At 41.5% G+C, this 24,660-nt stretch overlaps 1 protein-coding gene across 5 annotated transcripts; it reads left to right on the top strand.

The window, feature by feature from the left end:
• The first annotated feature begins 9,433 nt into the window (after positions 1-9,433).
• Positions 9,434-20,298, top strand: ENPP5 (ectonucleotide pyrophosphatase/phosphodiesterase family member 5). Of its 5 annotated transcripts, none has more exons than XM_046006216.1 (4): positions 9,434-9,487; positions 11,956-12,819; positions 14,499-14,675; positions 17,836-20,298. In XM_046006216.1, exons 2-4 carry the CDS (start codon positions 11,991-11,993, stop codon positions 18,261-18,263), a joined length of 1,434 nt encoding a protein of 477 aa, XP_045862172.1. In that variant the 5' UTR covers positions 9,434-9,487; positions 11,956-11,990; the 3' UTR covers positions 18,264-20,298. The 5 variants fall into 5 exon arrangements, with proteins under 5 accessions (XP_045862172.1, XP_045862175.1, XP_045862174.1 ...); XM_046006219.1 differs by having other exon boundaries at positions 9,470-9,487; positions 12,247-12,819; XM_046006218.1 differs by lacking the exon at positions 9,434-9,487 and adding an exon at positions 9,494-9,629 and having other exon boundaries at positions 12,247-12,819.
• The last annotated feature ends 4,362 nt before the right edge of the window (positions 20,299-24,660 follow it).

The raw sequence follows: 24,660 nt of genomic DNA, 5'->3' as shown, positions 1-24,660 counted from the left end.
GATCCCAGTGTCCTGGGATCGAGCCCCACGTCGGGCTCTCTGCTCCGTGGAGAGCCTGCTTCCTCCTCTCTCTCTGCCTGCCTCTCTGCCTACTTGTGATCTCTGTCTGTCAAATAAATAAATAAAATCTTTAAAAAAAAAAAAAAAAAAGAACAGGATAGATGCAGCCAAAGAATGAATTAGTCAACTAGAAAATCAGACATGAAGGAAATCTCTTAGTAAGAAGAAAGATTAAATAGTTAGAAAATTGAGGAGCTAAGCATACTTCACCCTGTCCCTATTACATGGTATCAAATCTCTCCCCTCAAGATAATCAGGGTCACTTATTCCCCCACTAATGTAACTCCCTTCTGATCCACTGGCATAAGAAACCCAAAGTGGCAGGTAGTGATATAGCTTCAAATTTAGTAGAATCCTTAATATTTCTGCTAGTTTAGGCATATCCCCTCCTGGGAACTGAGATCTTTAACCTAGCAGAGCCTGAAGTCATGAAAATGGGAAGAACAAATTCCACAAATGGGTCACTGGGATCAAAAATATAGGGACCACTCCTACTTCCACACCTTGGTTCCCAGACGTATGACCCCAGCTATATATTGCCCTTGTTTTAGTCCATTGACACCAAAACAGAGGACTAAACTCTAACCCTCATGGTGTGTTCTCTGAGAGGTGGCTGGGCTGTTCAGCTGGGCCAGTCACTTCTGGCTGATGGGATACATGGTAAAACCAGTGAGTCTTGTGACCCCTGCTGCACCCTCTTTGCAGTAAAATTGGTCCCTCATCTGAGGAAATGTTACAGGGTACCATGTTGATAAATTAGATACTCAGTTGTCTTTCAGTGGAGATACTGATTCGTAGCTAGCATAGAGAGAAAGTCTGGTAAGGACAAACTGCTGTTATTCTCCTCATGTGAGGGCTTGGCATTGGTCTCTGGTATTGATGTTCAGCTGTGGCTGGAGACATCTTGGTGGGCTGAATTCCCTTTGATTAGAGGCCAAGGTTTTCAAACTCTTACTCTAACTTTCATTTCAGTATGAAGTGACCACCCTTAACCCAATGTCTTTTCAGTTCTGAAGATGGCGCCTCTCTGGGCTACCACTCCAGTCCCATTTCCTTACTCTCTTACATTGTCTGTGTGCTGGCTGTTGAAGAAGAGATTGTGAGAGCTCCCTGTCACCGTATCACCTAATAGTGGAACTGAATTATTCAACCGGCCTGCAAAATACCAAATCCTTCTTCCACAGACGCAGGCCTGGACCCTGGCACTCCTCCACTGTGCTCTACTCCCCATAGATTCATACCATGGAAGACCTCCAGGCTGAGGAGGAGATCCAGAATCCCCAACTCTGATGTGAAGACCACAGACCCCTTGTCAGCAAGCACATGAGCTTAGTTCCTGCAGAGCCAATGTCTTGTCAGTCTGAAGACCATGTCTGTCCCCAGAACATCTCTCTCGTGTCCACACTTTGGGGGCTCACTGAGTTGAATTAATTGCCTGGTTCCACTTACTAGTTGCCTGACCTTAAATGAGTTACTCAGCATTCCCAAGATCCCCTTTCTTGAGCTGACGTAGGAAAAGGCTCATTTACCTTTCACAAGACTATAGTATTGCTTGACACAGTGCCTGGTCTCTGGTTCCCACTGAATAATAGATATTGTTATTATATTTTAGTAATATTGTTATTCACCACTTTTCATGCCTGCTTGCCCTCCCATGCAGGTGACCATTGGTCCAGCTTTACGACTGTCCCACCATCCCCATCTCTTCTCCATTCCTCCTAGTCCTACCTACAGCTGCCTAGTGGATTTTCCTTTTTTTTTTTTTTTAATCTGCTTTTTTTTTTTATACCCATTCTGGCAACTTTTATAATGCCCCTCCTACTTTTGTCCTTGCCTTATACACCATGTCCTTTTCTATTGACTTTATGATTAATAAAAATGGGCAAACAAACTTAGAGCATGATAATGAAGCTGCTTCCACAAATGACTGGAAAGTACACATCCATCTGTGAGGACACGCCTATTTCTTCTGACTCCCAAGGCTGTGATTTCATGACAGGTCCCTATCCTAAAACTGGGGTGGCACTGGAAACAAGACATGACAGCTTGGGCCACACAAGACACCAGGAATGGGCCAATAGATGTTACCAAGAAAAAGCAAGAAAAGAAAAGCATATCGATTCTCAGTGTGTACTCAATGAAAAGCCAAAGTACTTCACATTTTTCAGTATAAGAGTCCAAAGAATGGCCTGAGCCAGGGAATTCGTTAAAAAAGCAATGTTCGTTTCAACGTCAATTAAACATCGACATTAGTTCAATGTCAGTGTGCTGGGTCACTGGGCCTCTTTGCACCACTGGTGATTCAAACATGATATTCACTGCTTTGGTCACAATGTGCCCTTCCACAGAAACCTTCAATGGCCCCTCACCGTCCACAAGAACAACTCCAAACTCCTAGTTCAGTTTCCAAGGCCTTTTAGTAGGGGGGTCACTATTCGCTACCCCTGAATATACCTTGGACTTTCTCACCTCATGATTTTGCTTACAGGCTTCTCTGTTCTATCTCTTCTGTTGTAATCCCGCCCATTTTGCAAGACGTGACTTGAATACCAGCCTCTCCATGTCTGTACCACCGTGAAATCCCAATGTCTTCTTCAGTTAGAGCTAATTTCTCAGTCCTATGTATTTCTGGATCACTTCTGTTTGTTCTTCTCTGGTAGAAGTTATTATATTTTCCCTGTATTCAAATGATTAAATATGCAGCTTTGATTAAGTCACCCTTTCCCTCTGAACATAGAGAGTGGCCACAACATTGGCAAAGGTGTTCAAAACATACATAAAAAACCATTGAGCACTATAGAAATGTAAAGGGTCTCATTATTCTATGTATGTTCCATGAAGGAACATTTGGTTAATTTTGTGGAATGATCGTTCTTCGTGACATCACTTGGTTGAAGCAGGCCAAGGAGAACGTATATGGTGGTTAACACTGAATTTTATACTTTACGTGGGTGGATTTCATGTTATGTAGATTATGGCCTAACAAAGCTCTTATTTAGAAAATAGTAGGTTAAATCTCTATGTAGATGGTCAGCAAGTTTACTGTGCCCCACAACCTTGAGCAGCAGAGCTCACTCTGACCAGTGAATCCAAACACGCGTATGTCTTTTGTTCTAAACAAGAATAGATGAGTCAATCAGCAAAACTCCATTCACACTGGATGGACCCTCCTATGAAACAGGGTCCCCATTAGAGAGCAGAGAAAGAATGAGGCCAGCAGGTGGCTCCCACCCAGCTGAGGTGGGGATGGAGTCCTTCGTGAAATCAGACAAGTGACAACAGGTATAAATGAAGAAAGATGAAAATGACTTGAAGAGTAGCAAGGATTTTATATGAGGAAATTCATGAGATGTTGAGTTTTCTGATGAATCTCAACATTTACTATGAGTTTTCTAGATCAAAGGCTATTCCAAAAAGTGAAGGAAAAACTTGAAGCACCTCCAGAAGCCAAGTGTTCTCTTCGTTACCTGTATAAAGTCACAGGTATAAATACGGCCTTTATATAGGTATAAAGGACTTGTCCTGTATAAAGGACTTTATACCTCCTTTCCATGGTCTGCTGCTTAATGACGGCCAAAAAGCAGAGCTTGTCTTAAGCAAGTTATGAGAGGTATCAGCCTGGGTTGGCTCCCTTTACTTTCTTTTTCTGTTTTCACCTTCCTCTAGGTGCTGGTCTATTTACTCATCTTTCAAAAGAAAATGCCAAACCTACAGATCCATCCCTCTAGGCCTTTCTCTACAACAAAACTGAGTGATTCAGAGAGACTTATTAGTCACACACATGTGTAAGTAAATGGCTAATAGAGGTGCATCTGACATGGTTTCTGGGGAAAAAGCCATTAAGACAAAGAGATGAATTTCCCATTATGACATTGGAGACATGCAGAAAAGGGGCAGAGAGAAGCCTCCCCTGATTTTCCCCACCCTGCACTCCAAGAAAAGCCATTAAGCTATGAAGCAATTGCTACCAGTTTTGCCTCTTAGTAAAGTGTAATACTTGGGGTGCCTGGGTGACTCAATTGATTGTCTGCCTTTGGCTCAGGTCATGATCCCATGTTCCTGGGATCGAGTCCCGCATTAGACTCTCTGCTCGGGGGGGAGTCTGCTTCTCCCTCTCCCTTTGCTCCTCCCCTGATTGTGCTCTGCTTTCTCTCTCACTCTTTCTCTCAAATAAATAAATAAAATCTTTTAAAAAAATGTGTAACATTTAGTAAACTGTGTAACATTTAATTTGCATTATGGTTGTAAAGGTTACATAATGGTTGTAAACCATTATGGTTGTACATAATGGTTGTAAAGGTGTCTACATATACATTTTAAATATAATAATACCTAGAGTGGAAAGAAATGTCTATTTGATCTGGGGGGAGGACAGTATATTTTAGTTCCTCCCACATTCACAGTAAATTGGCAGAATTATAACACCCATGAGCAACTTTTCCAAGTAAATGATGAGGTTATCCTAAGTGCTCTGAGGCTTCCTCCGGCTGCATTGTTCACAAAGAATGGAGGGCGTGGCTGGGACTGAGGTCGCTCACCCCCACTCCCCACCCACAAACATATGTGCAGTTTTGTACGGAGAGTGTGTCTTTCAAAATAGGCTTCCAACCAGAGACCAAAAGACAAGTGTCCCTCATCCTGCATGACTACCTCCACGACTGATGGGAATTATTCAATAGACGACATTCAGTCCTAGCCTAGAAAATAATCATTCATTGCTGAGTGATTTCCAGACGTCACTCTGTAAGGTGAAAGAACATGAAAACCAGCCAAGCCGGGGCCCCAGGGGATTCCTACACCTACCAGGTCTGCTCTCCCCTAGACTGAGCTAACAGGCACTGGGACACACCAAAAGTGACCCAGAAGAATCAAACAGCACTAGGCCTGCGTCATGAACATCTGGGCAGGTGATCACAGATTAGGCCTTATTTTTTTTGCTGCTATTGTTTCTTGAGATATAATTTACATATGGTAGAATGAAATATTTTCCAGTGTATCATTCTCTGAATTTGGACAAACTTAGGCCATCAGGTAGCCACTGTCATGGTCAAAATTCCTTCACATCTGAGAGTTCCCTTATACCCTTCTGTAGCCAATGCCCTCCACCAACCTGATTTCTGTACTTATCGTTTTGCCTTTTCTAGAAGGTCATACAAATGGAATCAAACAGGAAATAGCCAATTTGTGTTTGGCTTCTTTCACTTAACAAAATGCTTTTGAGACTCATCCACGTAATTGTTGGTATCACTACTTCATTCCTTCTTATTGATGAATAGTATTCCCCTCATGAATAGACCACAATTTGTTTATCTATGCACAGGTGAGGGACATTTGGGTTGTGTCCAGTATTTATTTGTTTCTTTTTATTTGTTTAAGGTTTTATTTATTTATTTGAAAGATACAGTGGGAGAGGGAACACAAGCAGGGGGAGTGGGAGAAGCAGGCTCCCACTGAGCAAGGAGCCTGATCCGGGACTTGATCCCAGGACCCGGGGATCGCTACCTGAGCTGAAGGCAGATGCTTAATGACTGAGCCACCCAGGCGCCCCTGTTTCTAGTTTGTAACGATTATGAATAGAGCTGCCACTAAAATGTGCTTGTAAGTTTTGAGAGGTCATCTTCTTCATTTGTCTTGTCTAACTACCCCTGAGTGGGATTCCTGGCTCACATGACACATGAATATTTAACTTTATAAGACACTTCCAAACCATTATCTAAAGAGGCCATATCATTTCTGCAAGCAACACAGGAGAGATGCAGCTCCTCTGAATCCTTGTCAGTATGTGATGTTGTCAGTTTCTTTGATCTGAGCCATTTTCATAATTACTCATGAACTTTGAATCTATCCTGAGCTATAAAATAAAACATTCTGAAAAAAAAAAATTAACATTCTGCTAGCTACGTTGTACTGGGTTGAATGTCTCCCCAAACTGCGTTCACCTCGAACCTCAGAATGTGACCTTATTGGGAAACAGGATTTTTAAAAAATATTTGATTTATTTATTTGAGAGGTAGAGAGAGACAGTGAAAGAGAGAGAGCATGAGAGGAGAGAGGTCAGCAGGAGAAGCAGACTTCCTGCTGAGCAGGGAGCCCGATGCCGGACTCAATCCCAGGACTCCAGGATCATGACCTGAGCCGGAGGCAGTCACTTAACCAACTGAGCCACCCAGGCGCCCCATGTAATAGGATCTTTGCAGATGCAATTAGATTTGTTTAGATGAGTTCCTCCTGGATTAAAGTGGGTCTGAATTCCAATGGCTAGTGTCATTATAAGAGGCCATCTGAAGACACAGAGATCCACAGAGGAGGCCACCTGTGGCCACGGAGACAGAGCATGGAGCTAGCTGCAACAAGCCGAGGAACATCAGAAACCACCAGAAGCTAGAAGAGACAGAAACCACCAGAAGCTAGAAGAAACAAAGAAGGATTCCCGGAGCCTGGAGGGAGTGTGGCCCTGCCAACAACTTGATGTCAGACTTCTAGTCTCCAAAAAAGACTAAAGAGAGAATAAAGTTCTATTACTGTCAGCCACCTAGCCCGTCATACTTTGTTCCAATAGCCCTACAAAAATGATACCCTATAAACACAATTTATGAAGCACAAGAGTACAAAGAACTTCAGAAGGTTATATTTGGCTTATATAAAGCTTTCTGAGGTTAAAAATATAATAATCATGTGTGTGAAAAAATAGTTTTAAGAGGTACAAATATATCATTAGCAGCCTAAATTACTAACAACTATAAACCACTTGGGCTAAATCTTGAATAATCTATAATGTAACTTTGTACTCATCAAGCCAACCTTCTGTTAGTAAATCCAAATTAGTGAAGACCTATTTTTTTTTAATCAAGAATCAAGGTCAGTCCAGAACGAGAGTCCCAATGGTTTCTGACCTATGGCTATTGGATATGTGAGACCCACATTTTGCAGACTGTTCTCTAAAGGATCATGAGATAGACTTTGGTTTTGTTTGGTAGTTTTTGTGGTATAACCCATACTGCAACCTTACAGGCTTTTTTTTTCTGATTGCAAAATAGTATGTTCACTTCCCCTGCCACGAGACAGACACTAGTTTTGAAAACACAGATCCTGCAGCAAAGCCAGTCTCGGCTGTTTCATAAAGTACATGTCACATTTCAGTTTTCGTACAAGTCTCTTCCAGCTCCTGAGGAAGAAAATAATCCAGCCCTCAAATCCCTATCAGACTTCTTTAGGCACGCAAAGGGACCCCCTTCCCACTCCAAAAGTCATGAAAGAAGTTGATTCTTCTTGTACTCTATTATTCAGAAACATATTACTAGCCCGATGGTGATTATATGAACTCAATAACATAAAATAAAGGAACAGTTCGCTAATAAAAGTCAGTAATAGGTTGCAGCTTATGCCACTGTGATGTGCTGAGTGGTTGTTACAACAGGACAGGAGACCTGGTACAGATGTAAGCAGGAGTTTCATTTTTTTTTTTTTTCACAATCATTCCTCTATTTATACTATGAAAGAGCCTGATTTTGTTTCCCATTATCGCATGAGATATACAACAAGCCTACTGTTCCAATCGAACACCACATGCCGTTATATGAAGATCTGGGAGGAATCTCTGGCCCTCGCTGAGCCTCTCCTGAGTCATCTTCCGTATCATGTGCTGTGGAGGAACCAAGCATATGTCTCTAGGGTAGCCGGTGAGCACAGTCACCCATTCCATACCCATTCCAAGTTTGTATGTAAGGCGTCATCACCTTTATTTAGGTGTCATATTATCACCTGTATTTAGGTGTCATCACCTAAATCAAGTCCAAAATTGTTCAGTGACCCAGATAAAAAGTCTGGTTTTTCACTCCCCCTGCTTGCTAGTCAGCATGCACTGTTCTTTGAGCATCTAGAACAATGCAGGGTTGGTGGTGGGGGGGTGAGGGGAGACAAGGACTTATAATATTGGACCACCCCGTTCCAAGCTTTGGCAACTTCAAAGGACAGAGCTTAAGGGACTTGGAACAATCTGTACAACTTCACTGTTGCTGGGTCTGGCTAAACAGGGAAACGAGCCTCTCTAATCCCCACCCCACATGTGGAGAACCATAAACTCAAGTAACTACAAATAAAAGCCCACGGAAGAGTGCCTAGATGCCCTTTGGGATGGTATGGTGCAATCAGAAGGGAGCGATTGGGGCAGGGGCTGTCTTTCCACAAGAAGTTGAGAGAAAGAGAAAAAAAACCATGACCAAAATGTTTGCCTTGTTTAAATATCAGCAAGAATCTCTATTCATATTACAGTTCCAGTACTCTAGACAGGGAGCTAGGGAGCGGGAGCTCCAGAGAGGATCCCAAGCCACTGGTTTGCTCTGTTTTATGGGCTAACTAGATGTTGAAACTTAACTTGTAACAGCCAAGCACAGATTATTTTCCATTGCAGGGTAGTAGGAATTAGGCCTGGGGACCGTGTAGATGAAGAAATCCTTCCAGGGAGCTCAAGGTCATTGTTACAATTTATGGTAGAGTTGAGATCAAACTGACAAACCGTGCACTTGCCCACACACAAAAAGAGCCACTAACAAACCAGACGACTTCCTGAGAGAGAAATGAGACCTAATGTTTGTAGCCTGACTGCATATTTAGAAACAAAGCTAGAAGCAGAGTCTGGAGTCTAGATGAAACCATCAGAGTAGCTGGTCAGCCTCTTCCCCCTCTCCCTCACCGCCCCCGTGCAAATCAACCTACTCCTGAACCTGGCTTGGTTGATTTCGAGCAGTTTCAGCTACCAGAGACCGCATACTGCAAAAACCTGCAACACTGCGGCTGCAGAACGGACTGAATTAAACCCTCCTAAATCAGACTTTTCTAAGGTAAAGCAGGTCACACCAGCTAATAAAGAGTTAAAATGCCATTGTCCCATCGACTTTCTGGGGTGTTTGAGTGTTCCTCAGAGCAAAATCCAGGGAATAGAGTCACCAATTTTTGATAAGAAAAAACAGTGTAACCAAAAAGCCTTGAGAGATAAGAAAAGTACTGTTAACCGAAACAGTTGCGTGTTGACCAACCACTGGGGTAGCGCTTTCTAATCTTCCTACATCACTGACGACAACACAACCAACCGGCAAGAAAAGGCCACACCGCAGGATAGTGTGTGACCGGTCAGAGATGAGACTTTAGCGAGGACCTAACAGCCGCAGCGTCTGCCTCCGCGACCCCCGCGACCGCCCCGCGACCCTCCGCTCCCGCAGGCTGCGCCCCCTCCACTCTCCAGACGCAGGCAGTGCCCGCCCCCCGGGCCCGCTGATTGGCAGGCGGTGCAGCGACTCCTAGAGCCCGGCCTTGGTTTGGCAGGCCCAGAGGAGGGCACCGTCCTACCGTAGCCAATAGGAAGCAAGAGGCGGGACTTGCGGCCAGGAGGAGGTGCTGGTCAGGTGCTCCGCGCCGAGGCTGCGTGCAGGTGAGCGGCTGCAAGTTCAAGGGGCAATTCTCTCTTCCGCCACCTCCCCGCTATTGCCCCCGGGTCTGCGTGAGCCCTCCCACCCCCCGACTCACCATCCTCTTGCCCCAACCCCATGCGGGCCGTCCGGATCACTGCAAGGGTAAGAGTCCAGGGGAGTGGGCTGCTTGCCTCCCGGGAACCCACACGGCTCCTGTGGTCCCCTCAGACCAGCCCCCCTTTCCTTGCACACGCGCCCAGCTCACGTGGGGGCACCTGCCGGCCTCGGTGGGCGGGAGGTCAGCGAATGGCTAAAGTATTCAACGCCCGGACCCTTCCCAGTGACTGGGTTGGAATCCCATCGGGGGAAGATAGGTCACTACTTCGTTCTCTCGACGTGGAGTCCCTCTAAACCCACCGACTCTCCTCCACTTTCTTCTCCGCGTTTGTTGGCGCCCCTTCCCTCTTATTTCCAAGGCTCCCTGTGGGGGAAGGATTGGAGGGGAGGAGAACCTGGAAAGCAGCCCGGTGAAATCTGGACCGAGAACTAGGGATTCCCCTGCACTGTGCAGCAGTTTGTGCGTGGAAAAGAACGAAATCTGATATTTCTTTATTCCCCACCCCCACCTCTTTGTTCATTGCTTTATGTCATCGATGTGATAATGTTGATTCTTCTTACCAAACATTCCTAAGCTGTAGACAACACAGCATTTATTTTCTTCTGTCCAGGAAAGCAGTTCTTTCCCGATTACCACAGTTGCTGAATTCATTTACTTAGAGGAAAATCAGGTGTTTCATGTAGTTGATTTTTTTTTTAACCTTAAATTATATTTGTTTCGTAACGGCTTTTCTTGTGTGAGGAAGGTGAAGGGGAAAAAGGGAGAGGAAACCGCATCCTCAGCCAGATGTTAGTAAATATAGTTGGAGTTCATTATTGGAACTGGTTTTTAAATGTTCCTTCCAGAATTAGAAACATTATTGCCATTTGAGAAATAGTTTTTAAATTTAATTTTTGAACCATTGTCTGGAGACCAATACCTAATGCAATTTCAGTTTAAGTAATGTTCTAGATACAGTGAAATCATAGTTAAAAATTAGTGTATCTGAAAGCAAAGCAAGCATGCCAAGCTGTTTTTGCTTTCCTATACCTATAATATAGCCAGCAAGACGAGACAGGATCTGTTTTTGAGGTTTAAAATATCTTCAGCATATTCAAGTTAACAAGGCACCAAAGGCTGAATTCAGGAGATTTCTTGGCACAAAAGTGTGGATAGATCCAGGTTTTGGTGGACTTACAAATACCTTCACGCAAGAATGGACAAGAAAAGAGAACCAAAAATCCTTGCTTGATTTGCAAGCCCAATGAGAGTTCACATAATTTACATATGTGTTGTTTATCCATACTGCCTTTTGTTAGCTTTCTTGAATAGAATAAAAACTTTTTAGACATATAAGCAGATTTTTTAAAAAAAGTAGAACAACCAACAACCTTGATCCAAAGGGAGTCTTTAATCCTGGCAAGTGCCTTTTCCACACATACCACTAAGATTAAATATTGACGAATTTTAGCTCTCAAAGTCAACACCAAATTTCAGAATTATGTTTCTGTTCATACAGAAACTGTTTTAGAATAACAAAGGCTATGCCTTAATTATGAAATAAATGAATGCATATTACATTTCACAAGTATATTTGAGTATCACAAATTTTATGTCACTTCAGAAAACGAAGTTCATCTATTTTCTCTTTTTCTTTTTTTTTAAAGATTTTATTTATTTACTTGACAGACAGAGATCACAAATAGGCAGAGAGGCAGGCAGAGAAAGAGGAGAAAGCAGGCTCCCCGTGGAGCAGAGAGCCCAATGCGATGCGGGGCTCGATCCCAGGACCCTGAGATCATGACCTGAGCCGAAGGCAGAGGCTTTATTTAACCCACTGAGCCACCCAGGCCCCCCTATTTTCTCTTTTCTTGAGTAACATCCCTAAATATAAGACTTTGGCTTTGAAAAATAGATGTGTGTGTTTTTTTTAAGCATTATTATTGAATTTGCTGATGGTACTTCCTTGTTTCTAGGTTCCTGTAGTTGGTCTAACCATAATGATAAATACTTTCACAGATACTAATTTGACTACATAAACTTTACAGGCCAAAAGTCAGAAGTCTGGGTCCCCTGCAAAAGTTTCTGAAAAGTTTTTGTTTTTCTCAAAAGTAAATTATAACATATTTTAAAATGATATTTGGGGGGTTTACTTAAATAATTACTTTGAAAAAATGTTTTGATAAATTCTTGGAAAGTAACCGTTTCTAAAATGCAACTAAATTTCTTAGCTTTATTATGAAGGAAGCCCCTGGTCTCTTGTTTAAGGTGGAACAACATAATTCTTCCAGGCTGTGATTTATGATACAACTGAGTACTGTTACTGTCAGTTTTGGGTAAGGTACACCAAAAAAAATATTGCCATTAACTTCTATATGTTTTTTTATACAGATTGTCTTACACTGAGCTGATCAAATACTTTGAAAATGACTTCCAAACTCCTCTGGGTGTCCTTCATACTTGCTGCATTAATACTGTCAGTTACATTTTCTCTCCATCCAGACCAGCAAAAGGTTCTACTGGTTTCATTTGATGGATTCCGTTGGGATTACTTATATAGAGTTCCAACACCCCATTTTCATTATGTTATGAAATATGGTGTTCATGTGAAGCAAGTTACTAATATTTTTATTACAAAGACCTATCCTAACCATTATACTTTGGTAACTGGCCTCTTTGCAGAGAATCATGGGATTGTTGCAAATGACATGTTTGATCCTATTCTGAATAAGTCTTTCTCCTTGGATAACATGACTATTTATGATTCTGAGTTTTGGGAAGAAGCAACGCCAATATGGATCACAAATCAGAGGGCAGGACATTCTAGTGGTGCAGCCATGTGGCCTGGAACTGATGTAAAAATACATAATAGCTTTCCTACTCATTATATGCCTTACAATGAGTCTGTGTCATTTGAAGATAGAGTTGCCAAAATTATCGAGTGGTTTACGTCAAAAGAGCCCATAAATCTCGGTCTTCTTTATTGGGAAGACCCCGATGATATGGGCCACCATTTGGGACCCGAGAGTCCGCTCATGGGGCCTGTCATTTCGGATATCGACAACAAGTTGGGATATCTCATACAAATGCTGAAAAAGGCCAAGTTGTGGAACATTCTGAACCTAATCATCACAAGTGATCACGGAATGACCCAGTGTTCTGAGGAAAGGATCATAGAACTTGATGAGTATCTGGATAAAGACCACTATGTCCTGATTGACCAATCTCCAGTAGCGGCCATCTTGCCAAAAGAAGGTAAGTCTGACCGAGTGGTGATCTGGGGCTGGGGCTGGTTGTGCCCAGTGCAACTGAGGGGGGAATTTTTGTTTCTATGTCTTCACAGTATGCTTACCTGTGTCATGGTAGTTTTCTAGGGCTTAATCCTTAGACTCTGAAGAGACAAAATCTCTTTTCTCAGCCTGTAATTTTTCACTTTTCCCAAGAATTTGAAATTGATGTTCTCTCTATATTTATGGTAGATGGATTTAACCATCTTGGAACCACCAAATATGATGAAAGCTACAGCCTCCTTTCTGAGGAAAATTGAGATGGAAAGAGACATAGAGAATTCGCATGCAATTACAGTGATTTTATGGAAGCCCTAAATTTAGCCTTCTGTGGATCCTTTTGTAGGACCTGCTTAATAGAGAAACAGTGCCGTATAGGAAGGAGAAAGCATTGGTCAAGCTGAAGATTTCTTTTCCCTGTCTATAAATGAGGAAGTCATAACAATACATTGAACTTCTTACAAACCTTTTCTCAAAGCCTCCTACCAACCTTGTTACCTAAGTGTTACTGCTGTTTTAAAGACAAGTGAAATAGCTCAAGTTTAACCTCACCAGATCACAAAGGAAGTGCAGAGGGAGACTCAGACTTCTGACTTCTTTTTTATCACCATCTAGATTAACTCTAGATATCCGGTGAGAGAACAGATTTTGAAAAGCTGAATACCTCACACAGGAGCCTTATATCCCTCACAAGGGGATCAAGAGGATCATATGAAATAGTGAATGTTAATATATACACGTGTGCACTTGCACGCGAACCTTTTAACCAATTCAGTATAAAATAACAAGTCTTCTGTTGTTTGTGGAAATCACATTAACTCTTCAGTTTTCCTTATAAAATTGGAATGTGTCCTATGTTGGGGGTGTTGGGAGGCAGGGAGGAACCCGCAACAAAGGATTTGAAAAACAAGAAAAGGATTAAAGACGCTGCATTTGAAGTTCCAGGGAGTGCTTTTGCCACGCCTCCAGGGGTTAAAGAACTTTTCCTGTTTCACAAGCTCCGTTCCACCTCGTCTGCCCTTCCTATCTTTTTTTTTTTTTTAATTTTATTTTGTTTTTTCAGTGTTCCAAGATTCATTGTTTATGCACCACACATGTGCCCTCCTTAATACCCACCACCAGGCTCACCCAACAACCCCCCCCTCAAAAAAAAAACCCTCAGTTTGTTTCTGAGTCCACAGTCTCTCCTGGTTCCTCTCCCCCTTTGACTTACCCCCAAGGGCTGCCTCCCCCTCCTCTCAGAGATTCTCTCTCCTTGGTGTTCGTAACTATCAGAACTTAGCTCTTTGTTTTTGTTTGGGTAGACATTTTCCGTAGTGTCAACAACTGGGGGGAGGGGAGGGGTGTAGTCTTTTTACATTAGAGATTTCTGGTTCTATATAATGTCCTCTCAGTTCTGTAAAGTGAATTTCCGTACAGCAGAAGATGGGTCATTTCTGTTTGCCCCTCAAGATTCTTTGCTCAAGGGGATAAGAATCTTCAAGTATCTGGCTGTATTTCCCTGTGTTCTGCACAGTGGTGGTTTACCTCAGGGGGTGTTGTAGGCAAGGAAGAAATGTTCACTGGCCTCTGCTGCCAGGGTGGTTTCTTTAATTGTAACTGTGAGCGCCTGGTTCTGAGTCTCTCTCTGTATCCTTCCTCTTTGAGGTAAATTTGATGAAGTCTATGAAGCCCTAGCTCATGCTCATCCTAATCTTACTGTTTACAAAAGAGAAGAGCTTCCAGAAAGATGGCATTACAAGTACAACCATCGAATTCAACCCATCATAGCCGTGGCTGACGACGGGTGGTATATTCTGCAGAATAAGTCAGATAACTTTCTGTGTGAGTATATTACACCATTTCTTCCCATTCTGTGTCACTGTTTGTTAGAGTGGAGACTGTGGGTAATAGAGCAGTATTTATTAATCAGATAACTAATGGGAGTCCTACATGAATAGCAAATCAAAGATCCCTGGGACTTGCCCCTAAACATGCATTTCGCTGGAAGTCATCAGACCAAAGGTAGGCAGAATGACCCAGAAAGCTAATTACAGTTGTCATGTTCCGGAGAAAAACCTAATTGGAAATTTACAGATTGAATATTTTTTCTGCTTCTGTTTTATGTTCTAATTTCATAAAAACGTAATCTCTGTTTTTATTTGCAGTTGTTAGCTTTCTAGTTTTCTTTGCCCTTCTGGCTCTACCAAATACAGGCCAACTTTGTTTTCTACCTTAGAAAATTTTCTGAAAAGAAGTGCATATGGCCTGGAGGACCATATATGAAAATGTATTTTTCTAACCCCTACTGATATAATTTTGGAGCTATTTCCACTGAATTTTTAATGTAATGGATGTCCCATTTGAAATTCAGACATGCAAAAGAAGGGGCTTTCTGCCATCCTTAACATGTAATTTTTCTCTTACATAGCTTCTAGCAAGTTAGTCAAATGGAAAAGCCATCCACAGGCTTTTGCTGCTCTGTAATGGGCCCCTCATGTGCATATTTGCTCTTCAACTCCCTACCCTCTCCCTGCTCTGCTGATTGACTTCTAACGACTAATTTCCCAGGCTCCTTTGCCAACTGGTTCCTGGTTATACGTGGCCAGAATAATAGAAGACACCCACGGGAGTTTGGGAGGCAGGAGTTGGGAGTTGGGAAGAAGCCAGGATATTTGTCACGCACATTCTCCGTCTTAGGTGGTGTCTGTGATGGTGACTTCATTTCCTCTGTGGTCCCAGCTCCCTCTGGACAGCTCTTCCTACAGCCTCATCTCCTACTGGGCAGCCCTAGCCTTTGGGCTCTGGTAACACCACCTCTTACCTTCTGTCCCTGCAGCTGTAGGGGGCCTAGGAACTGCTCCTGATCCCTTGCCATCTGGAGGAGGCTTCTCAGCTCTTAGAACTTCCCTCTGGTGAACTACCTTGCTGGCCTGCTGCTTTCCTGGTGGACATAGATAGTAACATGGCCACTGATCAGTTCCCAGGGAGTTGTTTCTCCTCTGTTACCTGGATAATGAAGGAACCACATTGTATCAAAACTACACAGGAATGCTTTCTTCAGGCTTGGTCCTTGATCTATCTAAGAGATATACAGAGATGTCCCTTGAGGTAGACTTGGGTTCCTATCATATTTGTTGACCAAAGGGAAAGCAGTTGCCTGACCATGGCATTTGTAGTACATATGGGAATCACAGTGGCAGATGTATACAGGTGCCTGGTTTCTGGTTCTTAAAGGTTTTACACATGGATGATGATCTGTAAGCTGATACTCACTCACACCAGGAGATCTGTTTTAAGAAAGCCTTTAAAAACAATTTCTTTTAGGCCACCTGGGTGGCTCAGTCAGTTAAGGGTCTGCCTTCTGCTCAGGTCATGATCCCAGGGTCCTGGGATTGAGCCCCACATCGGGCTCCCTGCTCAGTGGGGAGTCTGCTTCTCCCTCCCCCTCTGCACCTAACCCACTTGTGCGGCATGCACACTCTCTCTCTCTCAAATGAAATCTTTTTTTTTTTTTTTTAAGATTTTATTTATTTATTTGAGAGAGAGAGAAGAGAGCATGAGAGGGGAGAAGGTCAGAGGGAGAAGCGGGAGAAGCAGACGCCCCATGGAGCTGGGAGCCAGATGTGGGACTCAATCCCAGGATTCCGGGATCATGACCTGAGCTGAAGGCAGTCGCTTAATCGACTGAGCCATCCAGGCACCCTCAAATAAATAAAATCTTAGAAATAATTTCTTTCAAAAAAAATTTCTTTGGCCCGGAGAATAATTTCTGCCTTTACATGTTCAGATTCTCATGTATTGTGCAGATAGCTCTTGTGGTAGCGGAGTTGCTCAAAAAAGGACTGCTGTCTCTGAGATTTGTCCTTTATAGTTAATGTAAGTCTAGGGGCTCTCTTGAAACCTTGGTGTGGCGAACTACACATAACGCAATAGATTGGTCATGCCTATGCCTATTTTCGCTAGAATGCCTTAACAACGCTCCTGTTTATGTTATGTTCAGTGTGATTATTTATTCGACAAATAAATATATGAAATAATTATTTCTTCAACAAATAATTACATGTTGGGCAGTATATTCCTTCTCAGCCTGAGTTCCACAAGAGAATGAAGTCCTAATGTCCAAAAGCAGTGCTTCTCAAAATAGGTTTCCTGTAGGGCCCCTGGGTGGCTCAGTAAGTTAAGTGTCCAGCTTTTGATCTCAGCTCAGGTCTTGATCTCAGGGTTGTGAGTTTGAGCCCCACATTGGGCTCCACACTGGGCATGGAGCCTACTTAAAAAATAATAATAACAATATAAAATACAGTTTTTATTATACAGGAGTTTTCATGCTTCACTGTTTACATATCCTGATAAATCAGAAGACTTCTAAGGCTTTTACTTTCTTTGTAGCCACACAAGTACACAGTGCTAAGTTATATTTTGATCTGAACCACCCATATCACGGTTTTTTACCCATAAAGGTCCTGACCTTTATTTTTCCGCAGCGGGTTGTAGCTGTTGCTACAACAACAGGGGTTTGACTTTTGTGGTGTCTTTTGTTTTCTTGATTGTGTTTCCCACAACTGGTAATTGGTAATGGTGAATTTACTGTCTTAATGACTGAGAGCCGCTTTATCCCTTTATCTTTAGAACATAATTGGAACAAAGTAGGTTACCTAACAAGTACTTACTGAATATTAGTTTACCGGCCACCAAAAAAAAAAAAAAAAATTGCTTTCATTTTCCCCTGACTTGGGTTCGGCTTTACCCTTTACCCCTCCTCCTCTACTGTTTCAGGCCCTTCTGCCTGCGAGAAAGATTTGTCATCAGTTTGACTTTTCATTTTCTTAAGTGGATGGTGATGTTGACCACAGTGGAGATTAATCATAAAAGATTCTTTTCTTTTAAAATATGAACAAGTTAAACTTTGCACTTAAGTTCAGAATTGGACGATACAACCGTCATTTTCGTTGTCATGCCCTGGGAGCGGGGGCTAACTTACTCATCCGTGTTCTCTTTCCAGTAGGTAACCATGGTTACGATAATGCGTTAGCAGACATGCATCCAGTATTTCTAGCCCATGGTCCTGCCTTCAGAAAGAATTTCACACAGGAAGCCATGAGCTCCACAGACCTGTACCCACTGCTCTGCCATCTGCTTAACATCACGGGCATGCCCCACAACGGATCATTCAGGAACGTCCAGGATCTGCTCCGTTCAACAAGCCCAGGAGCGCTTCCTCACACGCCAGGTCCCACACTCCTCCACGGTAGCGTCAAGCCTAGAGACGACGAGAGCGAGGAGTCCTATGCTTATTTCTTAGGGGTGTCTCTCGGCAGCATTTTGGTGATTGTATTCTTCGTGATTTTCGTTAAACATTTAATTCAGAGTCAAATACCTGCCTTAACAGATGTGCAGGCTGAAATCGCTCAGCCATTATTACAAGCCTAATGCTACTTCGAAGTGGAGATGGTGTACTTACTTCAGTGTTTAAGGGTTTCAGATTCTAGGAAACCAGTTTCAGACATTTGCACAGATCATTAGGCAGTTATGTACATAGATAGGCACAGACACACGCACGCGTGCACACGCACGGACAAATACACATACCTACAAAGGATTAAAGTGGGAGACATGATTCTGTTATTCTCTCTGGCTTAGGGGTAGATAAAATCCTGCTGTATTTGGACATGGCACCTATAATGTATATATTTAATGGCTTTGCACTATTTAAAGTACCTTATGTATTACACTTTAAATTACTCTCCTCATTGGTACTTTTATATGAAATGCACTTTATTGCTGATTATGTCTTATAATTTGGTTGAAAAAGACAAATTGTTTTCTGCCCACATCACAGACTACTTGTTATTTGGTAGTCACACAGAATGAAATGTCTAATAATTCCTGAAAAATGCCAGAATCTGCCTCCTTAAACTCAGGGGTGCAAAAAGAAAGTCAGAACTGTTGGAAATTAAACATGACAACCTTTGTACATCGAATTTTGGAGCGATGCATTCCCAACAGCAGGGTGCATCTGTGGGCATTCCTTCTCATATTTCTTTCTAAAAGACATGGGTTTTCATTGTATTTTCTTAAAAAAAAAAAAAAAAAGGTTCAAGTACTGACAGACTCCTTCTAAACATCCCATTTCTGTCATGAAATTCATGATGGCTATTTTCTGAGGAGTCCTTTCGCTCTGATTCTATAATAACAAAGACACTGTGATACCCGTGTCCTTCCTGTGTAGTCTGGCCCTGGCCCGCTATGAACAGAAGCCATCGGTGACCATCCCAGCAATAAGCTTCTCTTCTTGTTCTGTACTTACTTGCTTCTTTGAAAGTGAAATCACTATGAATCACATTAAAAAATCACATAAGATAAAACAGTGTTTGTTTTCTTTCTGGTAACAAGTAGTAAGAGAGCACAAGCACCTCGAAGCCTTGAGCATTTGCGGATCCAGAGTTGCCAACTATGTTAGGTAAAACAGACCACACGGTCCTCCAGTGGGACTGTGTGGAAACAAGGAAGGAAAGTTAGGTGGGACCTTTTCTGAGATGTACCTGCCTTCTCCAGAGCAACACTTAAGGGTGCCTTGTGGCAGAAACTAGTGAAATAGCTCGTAGCAGGGACAGGTATGGAAACAAGGGGAGTGGAGATCATAGCCTTGGTTCATGATCGAGCCCTCGGTGCTCGGGGATCAAAGATGAAATCAGGCTCACGGACATCTGCTTGGTCACTCAGCTCTTCTCATTTCAACCACCAAATTTGTGCTTTAGATCTCTGAAGTAGTCAGGTTGGGGGGACCTAGGGTTTACCTGTCGTTTCTTAGAGGAAAGAGAAAACCTTGGAAAGAACTGCTTTCTTTGAAAAAAAAAAAAAAAAAAAAAAAAAGTTTATATAGACAGATGGCCCATAGATGATATTGTGATTTTGTGTTAATAATGCACCAGCTGCTGGCTAATGATTAGGTAAAATAGTGTAGGTATTCTAGAAAGAAAGATAATGCAGATGTAAAGAACAAAAGTAGTTTTATCTTCAAAAATATAGTTGATTTAAGTGCTCCCTAAAATAAAGTGAATGGGTTATTTTTTAAATGATACCATAAAGAAGGTTAGCGCTCAAATCTCATTACAAAGCCTTTTAATCAAACAGAATGGAATTTGTGGACCTGCTCTGACATTAAAAAGCTGAAAAGTTAGATGGTAGATGGCAAACTCAAGAAGTCTGAACTCTGAGTGAGACATTTGAGAATCCTTGGTGGCCACTCCCGTTGCCTTGCTGCATAGCCATGAACTTTACCCGCATTATTGAGATGCCAGGATAATGACCAAAAGATGAAATTAGTCTTTTTAAACGCATTACTGTTCAAATTCTGTCTGTACATTTAAAAATTGTTGCATTAAATTCACTTTAGAACTGCCTTAGTGGTAAGAGGAAAGCACATGCTGTACCATTGATGAAATCATTAAAATTCTGATCTGGATATTGGATTATTGTAAGGTTTCTTTTATTTACACGTACTTAGTTTCCTGTAAAATATCAGCAGGAGAATTTACCTGAAGGAAAGTAAAATTTTAAACTTCTCTGGGAAATCTCATCGTACCTTGAGAGCTTTTTTGTTGTTTTATCTGCGAGTCTGCACCCTCAAGCTTTGTATGCACTGAACGCAAATTGCACATAGAAATAAAATTTAGGCTAGCTGATCTTACTAATTTTAAGTGAGAATTTTTTTAAGGCCAGAGGAACGGAGTACCTCCCTCCCTTGCTACCATTTTTGCTGACCATCACTCATCAACTATTTTCTATAATCTATTAATTGATAAGATTTGTCTTCACTGTACATTTTGCAATTTCTTCTCCCTTTGCCACCTGACATTGAAATTTAAACCTGCTTTCAAAATGCTCTCTGACCTCTTCAGGTAAAACTAGGATCCTATTAATATCGGTTTCTTGCAAGAACCTATTATCTCTAGAAAATCTGATGGGGATACTAGCTCTTCGAGTTGGTTCATTAAGGAGGACAGACTTGAGGATCTCTACAGCCAGGAAGCATCTTAGGGACCGTTCAACACCCTCCCCCCCCCCGACTTAACAAGGATCTTAGGGACCGTCCAATCCCCTTGACAGCTGTGATGATACGCATGGACGTATGAATGTCAGCCGGCAGCAGGACCCAGGGTCAGATCCAATGTGAATCTGAATGCACAGAATGAATGTTGAGGGGACATAGTTCAGTCCGTGACAGGCAGGGGATACGAAACAAAAACAATAATAAAACACCTGGAAAAGTGAGAAACTGTACAAGAAAATGTATTCATAGCTCCTAGTTGATATCATTCCATTGTCTTCCCGCAGGGCTGCTATTGAGAAGTCTTAGGACAATTTCTGTCACTCTCGCCCGACCTCTCTTTCTCGCCCTCCTCCCCACCCTCCTCCGTTTTCGTAACATTTCTTTTAAAGCCCTCAGTTCCTTGGAATTTTACAGTTGTTAAGATACTTCCCTTGTCACTCAAAGACTTTTTTATTGGAAAGTCTCATATCTCTTTCACAGCAAAGCCAATTTTCAGAGTTCGTTTTAGTTATTAATTTCCTTTCATCCAATTTCTGTTTCCCCTTTTCAGCACTCATGTTAGCTGGATGTTGAACCTTCTGCCAGATGTGACCTCATAGGCACCCAGGGCTGCGGTGTCTGGGCCAGGAAGAACAAGGCTAAGTGTCCTCAGGCTGTATCTGGGGGAAGCTAGTCTGCGCTGGTATGATACTGGAGGTAAGGGATAGGTTGAGTGCGTTTGAGGCATGAGAGATGTCTGATACACCCACACGTGCATGGATTCGTCATTTTATGCAAGGTCCTCAGTTCTTGTCATCTCTTTGTCTATCCTTGTGTCAACACCAAACTGACTGAATTATTACAACTTTACGATAGTTCTTGATGTCCAATGGAATAAGTCCTATCATGTTATTGTGAAGACTGTCTCGGCCCTTTGCATTTATTTCTGCATCAATTTGAGTCTGCTTATACAATTCCATAAAAAATAAATAAAACTCTGCTGGGATTGCTTGGATGCAATGACCAGTTTGAGGAGAACTGACATCTTTACAATATTGAATCTTTCAACCTAGAAACATGACACAGCCTTCTACTATTTTGGTCTTTTTTTTTTTTTTTTAGGATTTTATTTATTTATTTGAGAGACAGAGGGCACGAGTCGGGGGCAGAGGCAGAGGGAGAAGGAGACTCCTCGCTGAGCAGGGGCTGGATTCCAGGACCCCAAGATCATGACCTGAGCCGAAAGCAGGCGCTTAACTGATTGAGCCACCCAGGTGCCCCTATTCTGGTCTTTCTTAATTCCGCTCGATGCTATAATTTCCCATGCCAAATTCTGCAGATCCTCTGTTAGACTGATCCTGAGATATTTCATGCTTGTTGATACCGGTATAAATGTTACCAGTTTTAAATTTTCATTTTCTGGTGATACATAGAAATACACTTGATTTTTATGTATTGATCATATATCCAGCAATTTTGGTAAGCTTCTAGTTTGTCTGATTCCTTTGGATTTTCTGTGTGTGAAATCATGTCATCTGTGGATATGACAGTTTCATTATTTTTTGAATCTTATCTGATTCCTTTTTCCTGTGTTACCGAGTTGCTAACACTTCCAGGGCAATGTTAAATAAAAAGTGATGACAGTGGACAGCCTTGCCTTTCTCCTGATTATAGGAGAGAAACACTGAGCATTTCTCCACTCAGTGTATTAACTGTAGGTTTACTATATTATTACTATATTATGATTTAGTATGATACTGGCTGTAGGCTTATGGCATATATACCAGCTTCAAGTTCTCTTCTGGATGTGGTGAGTTGTTTTTTTTGTTTTAATAATAAATAGGTGTTGAATTTTGGCAAGTGCTTTTTCCACATGTATTAACATGCTCTTGTTTTCCTTATTAATATAGAGGATAGCACTGATTTTTCAAATATCAAACTAATGGTGCCCTTCTGGAATAAATCCCACTTGTTGATGTTTTGTTCTTCTAAAATACTGGTAAACTCAATTAGGTGTTTTGCTAAATAATTTTTTTCATAGAGATATTATTGGTTTTCTTTAAACATCTTTATCAGATTTTAGTACCAGTATTATACTGGCCTCCTAAACCGGTTTGGATGTATGTTCCTTTCTTCTCTATTTTCCGTAAGTTTGGGTACAATCATTTCTTCTTTAAATGTAACTAATCAGTGAAATCAACCAGATTTATGAGTTTTCTCTGTGGGGACATTTTTGATAACAAATTAATTTTTTAAATAAATTTAATAAATTTAATTAATTTAATAAATAAGGCTATTAAGGTTTTTTATTTGATTTTGTATGAGTTTTGGTTAAGTTGTATTTTTCAAGAAATTTGTTCATTTTTTTTTTAAGATTTTTATTTATTTATTTGACAGACAGAGATCACAAGTAGGCAGAGAGGCAGGCAGAGAGAGAGGAGGAAGCAGGCTCCCCGCTGAGCAGAGAGCCCGATGTGGGGCTCGATCCCAGGACCCTGGGATCATGCCTGAGCCAAAAGCAGAGGCTTTAACCCACTGAGCCACCCAGGCGCCCCAGGAATTTGTTCATTTTACCTAAACTGTCAAACTTATTGTCATACTATTCTCTTGATATCCTTTTGATAAGTGTAGGATCTATAAGTGATGGCCCCTCTTTTATTATTGATCTTGCTAATTTGTGTTCCCTCCCCCCCAATCTTGTTAGGGGCTTATTAATTTTATTAAGACTTATAATGTCAAAATTTGATTTTCTTAATTTTTGTCTTTTCTATTTCGTTGATTCTGATTTTATCTTTATTATTTCCTTTTACTCACTTTGGATTATTTTCTTCATCTTACTACCTTTCTAAAATGGAAGCTTAAACCATTGGTATTGAATCTTTCTCTCAAAGACAAGCATTCGAGGTTATAAATTTCCATCCAAATACAGCATCAACTGCATTCTACAGAATTTGGTAGCCATTTAGAAGTGTATTGTTTAATAGAAAATATTCAAGGCTTCTCTAGATCTTATTGTTATTGAAGCTATTTTAATTCCATTGTGATCAGAAAACATCCTTTGTAAGACTGCAATCCTTGGAGATTGTTTACTGAGACTTGTTTCATTGTCCTGCATACGATCTATCTTGGTGATGATTGTGTGTGCACTTGAGAAGAGTGTGTCTCCTGTGGTTGGGGCTGTGATCTCTAAATGTCAAGTAAGTGTATGTGATTGACATCATACTCAGGTCTTCCACATCCTTGCTGATTTTTTTCTTGGTCTAGTTGTATCCGTTATTTAAGAGAGGAGTACTGAACCTGTCAATTTTCTTTATGGAGTCTTTCTTGAGTTCCATCACTTTTTGATTCATGAACTTTTAAGTTCTGCTTTTAGGTGTGAACACTTAGAGTTGTTGTCTTCTTGATATATTGGTCCTTTTATTATTGTGCAATGTCCTTCACTATCTCTGAAAATTCTTGTCTTGAAGACGACTTCATTCCAGCTGCCTCACAGTTAGTTTGCGTGGCGTATCTTTTTCCATCCTTTTACTTTCATTCTGCCTTTGTATTCAAAGGATAAACTACCAACAGCTGACTCTTGTTTTTTCATCCAATCTGCCCATCTGCCATTTGATCCAAATATTGTCTATTTACATTTAGTTTTTGATATGGTTGATTTTCCATTTTGCTTCCCCCCTTATTCTATATTGGTCTACAGTTTTGTTTTTGGGGTGCTACTTTTATCAGTTTTTTTTTTTTTAAAGATTTTATTTATTTATTTGACAGACAGAAATTACAAGTAGGCAGAGAGGCAGG

This window comes from Meles meles, chromosome 5, assembly GCF_922984935.1.
Source record: "Meles meles chromosome 5, mMelMel3.1 paternal haplotype, whole genome shotgun sequence".
Taxonomy (NCBI): Eukaryota; Metazoa; Chordata; class Mammalia; order Carnivora; family Mustelidae; genus Meles; species Meles meles.
Note: the sequence above shows the minus strand (reverse complement) of the source record. Positions and strands in the feature narration are given on the sequence as shown.

Excerpts from the sequence above, each read along its gene's own strand:
- ENPP5 (XM_046006216.1), top strand. The coding sequence starts at position 11,991 with ATGACTTCCAAACTCCTCTGGGTGTCCTTCATACTTGCTGCATTAATA. Across the intron at positions 12,820-14,498 it reads GGCCATCTTGCCAAAAGAAG|GTAAATTTGATGAAGTCTAT; the intron begins GTAAGTCTGACC and ends TTCCTCTTTGAG. Across the intron at positions 14,676-17,835 it reads TAAGTCAGATAACTTTCTGT|TAGGTAACCATGGTTACGAT; the intron begins GTGAGTATATTA and ends TTCTCTTTCCAG.